Below are 8,657 nucleotides of genomic sequence, written 5' to 3'. Positions count from 1 at the left end.
TACATTGTGCAATTTATTATGTATTTTGTTTTTATTCTTGAATTAGTAAGATAAACTTTTAACCTCTTTCCAATGATTCTAAGTCCAAATCTAAAAGTTGATTTTCACTTAATAAATGTTGGGTTTAATTAATTGTCACACACGAAAAATAGGGGTGGCAATGGATAGGGTATGTAGGGTTTGAACTCAACCCTAATTTTACCCGCAACCCTAATCTTACTTGCAGGTTGAGAAATACCCAACCCTAATTCTATTGCACTCAACCTGCGAGTTGACAAAAATGGAAGCCAATAGATTGTTAAAAATTGTATTTATATCTCATTAAATGAGAAATATGATTTATAAAAATAAATGAGTAAAATTTACAAATTTATAAATTTAGTTTAGCGACCAAGAAAATTTTGCACATGCTTAAGATCCTCAAACCGCACCCTATTCGACCGGATAGGGTTGAGACTCCAACCGCACCCTATCCGACCGGGTTTAACGAAAAAAATAAAAAATCATACCCATGGCTCTTAATTAGCTTTGGAAGTTATATCTTTTGATTCAACCTTTAAGCCATTTTAGCAAAATTCTATAATATTTATTTCTCTACTTATCTAATTGGTGTAGTAGTTTAGATCATTGATGAGGAATATAAAAAGACATGGCATGCAATGCAAGAAGAAAAAGCATAGGCCAAAATGAGTAGTAGGAGTAGTAGCAAGGTTAGGTGTTTAATATTATTAGCGTTAATAATCATGATTATTATGAACCATTGCTATGCTAGCATAATTGACCCTTCTAGGGTCAAAAGTATTTCATGGAAGCCAAGGTTTCTCCCATAACTCTCTACTTATCTTAATGCTTAATTATTTATTTATATTATTATAATTAGAATTGAAATGCAGAGCATTCATGTATGAAGGTTTCTTGAGCCAAGTAGAATGCCAGCACTTGATTTCCAAAGCAAAACCAAACCTCACAAGATCCACGGTTACTGATTTAGCCACCGGAGTGTCTCGCCTTTCTGCTCATAGAACAAGCCATGGCATGTTCATTCCCAGGAACAATGTAAATGTTACTATGTTATGTTATATATACACCTTGTTTTTCAAAATTAATTATATATTAAATGTATAGGATCCTATTGTTGGTGGTATTGAAGAGAAGATTTCAGCATGGACATTCCTTCCAAAAGGTATATATAGTGTTTATTTGGGCGTCATTATTTTGATAAAAAAAATCTTTTTTTTAATAAAAAAAGATTTTTTTAATTTTTTAACGTGTTTGTTAAATTTCTAATAGTAAAAGTAAAAACATTAGAATAATTAAAAAAAAAAACGTCTTTTTTGAGAAGTTGTAATTTACATTTTTTTTAAAAGATCTTTTTTCCTTAAAAAAAATGTTTTTCATGTAATAAATAAACAAAAAAGTACTTTTATATCGTTATACTCAAACATAATTGATAGATAAAAAAAATTTTTTACATGAGATATCCAAATATAAAATTATTTTTACTTTTTTATAAGATCTTTCAAAAAAAGATCTTTTTTTTAGAAGCTAAACAAGCTCATAATATAATCATTTTGGCTAATTATTTTTTACTTAACTATAGAATTTATTGTTGAATTTTCAGAAAACGGAGAAGCCATACAAGTATTAAGATATGAAGGTGGTGAGGGGTATGAAGCACACTTTGATTTCTTTCAAGATAAATTTCATATTCAAGCAAAGTCTGGAAACAGAATCGCCACAGTTCTCATGTATCTTAACGATGTCATCCAAGGGGGTGAAACACTTTTCCCTCTTGCTCAGGTTTAATTTAATTCATCTTCTAATAATAATATAATTAATTTAAGGTTAAAGTATATTTTTGTCTTAAAATTTAGCAAAAATTTTAAAAATATCCTTAAATTTTATTTTGTTTCAATTTTGTCCTAAAAGTTTTCGATTTGCATCAAATATACCCTTAACGGCTAAATTTTCAAAAAAATTAAGACCAATCTAACAATAATGCATGAAAACTATGCTTGATTTGCTTGTGTTGATGGTTGTTCTTATGAAATTGTTGTTAAATTGGTCTTAAATTTTTTGAAAAATTAGTCGTTCGGTGTATATTTGATGCAAATCAAAAACTTTTAGGACAAAATTGAAATAAAATAAAACTTAGGGATATTTTTGAAATTTTTGTCAAACTTCAGGGACAAAAAATATACTTTACCCTTAATTTAATTTAGTGTTTTTAATTTTGATTTTCACTTTGGTTATAGGATTATCCATTGCATAATGGAGCTTCTAAAACAAGTTATAATCACTCTACTGAATGTGCCAAAAGAGGATTAGCAGGTGATTATTCAAAGGTGAAAACTTTAACTTTATATGAAGTTGATAGTTGAGAGTCGTTAAATAATTTGACAGATCTGACTAAATTATCTTCTAATGGCTCTCAGCTATCAACTCCACATAAGTTAACTGCACCTGAGTTTATTTCCACCTTATTCAAATCAACAATTAACGCGTATTAGTTATTAAACTTGAAGATAACTTTAAGCATTATATGTAATAGTGAAACCAAGAAGAGGGGATGCAATTGTTTTCTTTGGAATCCATGTAAATGGAAGTGTAGATGGTAGGAGCCTCCATGAAGCATGCCCTGTGATCAAAGGTCAGAAGTGGTCAGCTGTTAAGTGGATTCATATGTATCCAATTCATGGCATCTGATCTAAATCCAAAAACTAAACTTGTTAATTAGACTTAGAAATAATGTTAATTGTTCTGAGCTTCCATAATCCACTATGTCTATTCTAGTATTCTGTATACACTTTTCATGTAATTCTATGTTTAATTAATAGTTAAAATTAAATGAAATTAGCATACTTTGATGTTTTAATCATAACAATCGATGTAGTATTTTCTTTATTAATAACATTTATTCAATAATAAAATTGTTTAAAAATTTAGAAGTGCATTTAAAAATAATTATTTTTTACTTAGCATATGAATCATCACCCAAAAAAATATATATAATTGGATGATTTATAAAAAACCCTCACAGGAAATTAATATTAAATTTATTAAAAATATGTACAGAAAAAATCAATTTTTATGTATTTACCTATATTTATATATTTTATGTATATTTAGAATTCCTAAATTTATTTTATACAAATGATTTATTTGATAGTTAATTTTTATATACATATATAGCAATGTAAATGTATAATTAATAGTGATATGCATAGAGATAATTATTAAAAATTAAAAATAAAATAATGACATTGAAGATGAAGAGAAAAAAAATTGCAAAAGACAAAATTGTCATAGTATAGGAAACGTTTTAAGTGCACTGGAAATATCAGTGTTCCAGTTATTTTAACTGTTGATCTGAATTATAAAAAATATATATAATATATATTAATTAAAATCAACGGTTAAAATAATTGGTACACCGATACTCCCCAGTGCATTTGAAATGCTTCCCATAGTATAATATATCCCATAGTATAATATAATAGTGGCATAGTAGGAGAAAAATACAAAAACAAATGGTGAATGGAGACTTGAAAAAGGAGACTAGGAGAGAGCAAATTGGTGTGGGGTTCAACTAAATTAAGCTTTCAAGTGTAACTTTAATGGAGAGAGGGTAACCCAAATAAAAGAAAAGAATAATGAATGAATGAATGAAGAAGAATGGTGTCAAATCATGGAGGGAATTGGAATGATGTGATGCCCCCATGTTTTGTGGTCCTTCACTTCCTACCATACACATTCATGCTCATTCTAAATATTTTGTTTTGGTAAATGCTATGATACTTAAAAAAGTAGTATTTATTTATCAAAAAAAGATTAAAATTTAATATTTAATTTAAAATATAAAAATATTTATTTTTAAAAAATTAAAATTTACTACAAAAAGATAAATTAGACAAAATTTAAACACCAACTCATATGCATCATAAAATTGACCTTTTGTTTTTCATATTTTTATAAAAGAATGATTATAATTCCTCTCTCACTTTCCTTGTGTTTAGAGATTGCTACTTCACATGAAGTGCATTGAATCTACATTAGAAAAACGAGTAAAGCATCGTTTTTGTCTCCAATATTTGGAGTAAATTCTATTTGTGTTCCTAACGTTTAAGTCGTCCTATTTGTATCCCTAACGTTTGTAAAAGTGATTCAATGTTATCCTGCCGTCAATTACACATCATGAGTGCTTTAGTTTGAGTTTTAAAGATCTCTTTTTGAAGTTAGAATACAAATGTTTGGGATAGAATGGATGATGTACTCCGAAAAATAGCTCATCTGTTGAAACTAATTCCTACAACATTTACATAATTCACTTTTCTAGGAATATAATTGAATCTAAACACAAATAGTTGGTATAATATTAAAATCGAACACATTCAAGTGAGACCTAATTGAGAATGAATACATTCAAGTAAAAATAATTGAAAAATATAATCTGATTTGTTAGTATAATTGATAGTAGGATAACATTGAATCACTTTTATAAACATTAAGGATACAAATAAAACGATTTAAACGTTAACGACACAAATAAAACTTACCACAAACGTTGGGGACAAAAACGATACTTTCCTCCTAGAAAAACACTAGTGTTAGAGTTTTATACTTCTATTTAACGCCATATTAGCAATCAAATATCAGAAATTCAACTAACCTAATTCCATAGGAATAACTTCAATTTGGACAAGTCACCAAAAAAACTTCAAGTTGGTGGATGGAGATGAGAGATTGGATTTTGTAGTGCTACTTCTGATCAAGGTCTTTGACTACCAGTCTCTATCAATATTTTCTTAGAATAGATGCTGTTTTTCCATAATATTGATTATTGAAGTCTATCTTTGATCATCTTAATAGTCTTTCCGTCTATTATTAATATGCAAAATTATATTAATTTTTTTTTTAATTTTGATAAATACAAATTACTTTTAAAAAATATTCTTAGATATTTTAAAAAGTATTTTTAATTTTTAAAAATTACAAATGTAAATACGTGATATTTTTTATCAAATACAAAAAATTTTACTACCAAACCTAATTCCATATTAATTGATTAATTAATTAAATATTGTTATAACATTGATATTCTTCGTAAAAATATAAAAAAACTTTTTATTGAAAAAAAAAGTGTCTTTTAACATTTTTAAAATTTTTGGGGTTCTAACTAACACTTTTTAATTTGAATATGGAAGCAAAAGTGGTGTTGGACTCGGACATGGGGAATACAGATGCTTCACAGCCATGTGGTGTCAGTAGAACAGAATTCGGACCATGCGAGTTCTCCATCAGTAAACGGACGGTTGGAATTGCGTTTGATATTCATTTCATAAAAAAATTGACAACAACAAACAATTCGGAAGGTCCGTTATTCATATTTGCCCAACCACAAGTCGGACCATGCAATTTTTTAAGCAAAATTTTAAAATCAAACAACTCGCATGGTCCGATTTGTGTACTCTAAGTTTTTTTAATTTTTTTAACAAAATTCGAACTCTCCGATCGGACAATTTTAAAAAACACCAAAAATTACCATATTAAAATATATCACTTATTTTACTTCTATATCAAAATCTTTTAGCCTCCAACAAAAGGTACCTGTTAGCAAAATTGTATTAGTTAACATGAATACATTTAATACTGATTAATGAGATTTTGCAATGAAAAAGATACGGTCCGAAAATATATTTTAGAAAAAGATTTACAGAAATATTTAAATTTAAATTTTAATCACTAATAGTACAAAAAAATTTATATAAATATTTAATTATATAATAATAAAAATAAAAATTTTAAATAAAAAAATAAATTATAATTTAAATAATATAATTTTTTTATATTCATTTAGCTGATTCTGCAATGAAACAAAGAAAAGAAAGAATGAAAGCGCAAATCCAGAGAGGAATAAAAACTGGGCACCCTCTTCTCTCAACCCTTTTTAAGACACCCATTATTATTACACAGAGTGGCAACATACCCAACATCACCACCAACCTCGGAGTTTGTTCCTCCCTCTCTCTCTCTCCAAATCCCCATTTCTTTGTTTCTGATTATTAACCAATAATTCCCTCAAAGCTCTAAACTTTAAGGCCAAAACTCTGTTGGGCTCGAATAACACCAACAAGTAGCTTTTTCATTTTTCTGTTTTCAAACTTGAAAGCCATGGACGTGGGTCAGATGCAGAGACAGTGGCTCGACTACACCAGATCCTTGTTCATCGAGGTAAAGATGAAATCTTTTCAACAAATTCGCAATTGTTTTTCGTTCTTATGTTTTTGGGGGGTTAGATGCTTTCCAAGTTCTGATTTTTATTCATCTTTGTTGCTGTGAGAGAAGGGTTTCTTGGATAATCAGTTTCTGCAACTTCAGCAGCTCCAAGACGAGAACAACCCTGAATTTGTTGTTGAAGTTGTGTCTCTCTTCTTTGATGATTCTGAGAGGCTTCTCAAAGATCTTAATTTTGCTCTGTCAGTGTCTCCTGAACTCAAAACAGAATGCCTCTTTGCTCTTCACACACAATTCATTGATGAATTTGAAAAATTTAATGATCTTCTGGTTTATTTTTTACTGGGCAGGGATCAGCAAGGTGTTGACTTCAAGAAAGTTGATGCTCATGTTCATCAGTTAAAGGGTAGCAGCTCAAGGTATCTGAAAATTTATTCAAATTTTACAACCCAATCAAAACAGAATCTTGAGAACTTATGGAAAAAAATTCCTCAATATAATTTTCTACATTTGTCAATATTTTTTTTTCTTTTGCACTTTAATCTGTGTTTTGTTTGGTTGTTGGACTGATAAATTGAAAGGGTGGGAGTAAGAAGGGTTTTGTGCAATACTTGTATAGTTAAGGTCACTTTCTGATTATTATTATTATTATTAAACCACATAAGAATGATTGTGCTGACACATATATTTGTATGTATGATGAACAGCATAGGAGCACAAAGGGTGAAAAATGCATGCATTGCTTTCCGCAACTTCTGTGAGGAACAGAATGTAGAAGCGTAAGTTAGTTACTAATATTACTCTTTGGTACTATTTGCTAGTAGTAACTTATTACAACAATGGCCATGCACAAATGTTTGACATGTGTAAAGAAATGGTTTTGATAAGGCCATTGGCTAAGGTTTTCTTAATAGTAGAAACCAGAAACTAACTACTCTACTTTTTATAGATTTTTTAACAGCACAATGAATGCATAGATAAGATAACTCCTTTATTTTTTCATTCAAAAGTTTCCACAAAGTCTTAATTTTTAATTACCTTAAGATAGTGGTTAGCAAAATTTCAAGATGTAAATAAAGAATTTTCTGCCCATGAATTTCTCTTTGAGATAACTTCTTTGGTAATTTTAAAGTTCTATACGGTAGTGTTTGGTGAAGAGACAGAGACAGAAAGACTAAAATCGAGAGACAGAGACTAAGAGACAGAGATTGAAATAAATCTTAGTATCTTTTTTTGTGCAAAGTGTAAGACAGAAATTAAAATAAGAATGAAACTCTAATTTAATTTGCACAAAGAATAAAATTGGAATTAATTAATTGAAATGAGGGTATTTTAGATATAAAATGTTATTAAAGTTTCAGTTTCATTTCTAAAAATTTTAGTCCTTCATGTCCATATTTTTTGGAGGTACTAAAATATTGAAATTTTGGGGACAGAGACAGAAATTTTAGTATCAGTCTCTGAACCAACAAATATGATACTGAATCTCAATCTTCCAGTCTCTGTCTCAATACCTCAAAACAAACGCTACCTATGAGTGAAATAATTTCTTTTTTGGTAATTTTTATGTTGTGCAGGTGCCTTAGATGTCTACAACAAGTGAAGCAAGAGTATTGCCTTGTCAAGAATAAGCTTGAAACACTTTTTAGGGTAATTAGTTAACTTAACTATGGAAATTAATAAGACTTAAGTTCTAGAACATTATTCACATTTCTCATCCTTTTTCTTTTTTCTTTTGCAGCTTGAGCAACAAATTGTTGCAGCTGGCGGATCAATCCCTATGATGGAACTGGGTTTCTAAGGGAGTGGATTATTATATTCTTGAAGATACTTTAATTGTGATCCTCTTCACCATTATTATTGTTAAATATTATCTTAGCTTGTATGGAATGAATTTCTATGAGGAGAAAAGCTACTTGGTGGTGTGTGTAATCAATCTATTGCATGTTTTGGAATGAATGAAGGTTATTTGATCATAGTTTCTTCTCTCTCTGCCCAATAGGAAGAAATTAAAGTGAAATTGTTGGTCAGACCAATTATTAATTGAAGATGTGATCATGGATCATGAATATGGTGCCACAAATGGGAAAGGATATATCTCCACCATGAATTTGATAAGGACAAGCAAATCAATTTCAATCATCGACAAAGGGGATGGAATAGTTAACATGTTTTCCACCACATCTTAGATCTCCTACACGTGTCTTTTGATTCTCTACGAATCATTACTTTTTCTTAAATAATAAGTTATCAGCAGAATTCAATATATTCTTTTAGAGAGTAAGTTTTTTTTTTTTTTTTTATAAAAATTTAGATGATAAATCTATGAAAATAAACTATTTTTTATATATAAAATCGGAATGTTAATAAATCTATTTATAAATAAATTAGTGTTTGAATATTTTTGTTGTGTTAAATCTTAA

General features: G+C 28.8%; 2 protein-coding genes across 2 annotated transcripts; both read left to right on the top strand.

Annotated features, from left to right (window-relative positions):
• The first annotated feature begins 686 nt into the window (after positions 1-686).
• On the top strand, positions 687-2,706 carry LOC107637523 (prolyl 4-hydroxylase 2-like). Its single transcript, XM_016340932.3, has 6 exons — positions 687-817; positions 894-1,056; positions 1,126-1,183; positions 1,622-1,800; positions 2,256-2,331; positions 2,552-2,706. The coding sequence occupies exons 1-6, from the start codon at positions 687-689 to the stop codon at positions 2,704-2,706; spliced, it is 762 nt and encodes a 253-aa protein (XP_016196418.1).
• A 3,145-nt stretch (positions 2,707-5,851) lies between these two features.
• Positions 5,852-8,212, top strand: LOC107638536 (histidine-containing phosphotransfer protein 1). Its single transcript, XM_016341861.3, has 6 exons — positions 5,852-6,231; positions 6,346-6,476; positions 6,585-6,653; positions 6,942-7,013; positions 7,812-7,884; positions 7,976-8,212. The coding sequence occupies exons 1-6, from the start codon at positions 6,172-6,174 to the stop codon at positions 8,033-8,035; spliced, it is 465 nt and encodes a 154-aa protein (XP_016197347.1). The 5' UTR covers positions 5,852-6,171; the 3' UTR covers positions 8,036-8,212.
• The last annotated feature ends 445 nt before the right edge of the window (positions 8,213-8,657 follow it).

This window comes from Arachis ipaensis, chromosome B4 (assembly GCF_059453495.1).
Source record: "Arachis ipaensis isolate K30076 ecotype BB chromosome B4, ASM5945349v1, whole genome shotgun sequence".
NCBI classification, from domain to species: Eukaryota; Viridiplantae; Streptophyta; class Magnoliopsida; order Fabales; family Fabaceae; genus Arachis; species Arachis ipaensis.
This window is presented reverse-complemented; position numbering and strand designations above follow the sequence as displayed.

Excerpts from the sequence above, each read along its gene's own strand:
- LOC107637523 (XM_016340932.3), top strand. The coding sequence starts at position 687 with ATGAGTAGTAGGAGTAGTAGCAAGGTTAGGTGTTTAATATTATTAGCG. Across the intron at positions 1,057-1,125 it reads TGTTCATTCCCAGGAACAAT|GATCCTATTGTTGGTGGTAT; the intron begins GTAAATGTTACT and ends TTAAATGTATAG. Across the intron at positions 2,332-2,551 it reads TGCCAAAAGAGGATTAGCAG|TGAAACCAAGAAGAGGGGAT; the intron begins GTGATTATTCAA and ends TATATGTAATAG.
- LOC107638536 (XM_016341861.3), top strand. The coding sequence starts at position 6,172 with ATGGACGTGGGTCAGATGCAGAGACAGTGGCTCGACTACACCAGATCC. Across the intron at positions 6,654-6,941 it reads TTAAAGGGTAGCAGCTCAAG|CATAGGAGCACAAAGGGTGA; the intron begins GTATCTGAAAAT and ends TATGATGAACAG. Across the intron at positions 7,885-7,975 it reads AGCTTGAAACACTTTTTAGG|CTTGAGCAACAAATTGTTGC; the intron begins GTAATTAGTTAA and ends TTTCTTTTGCAG.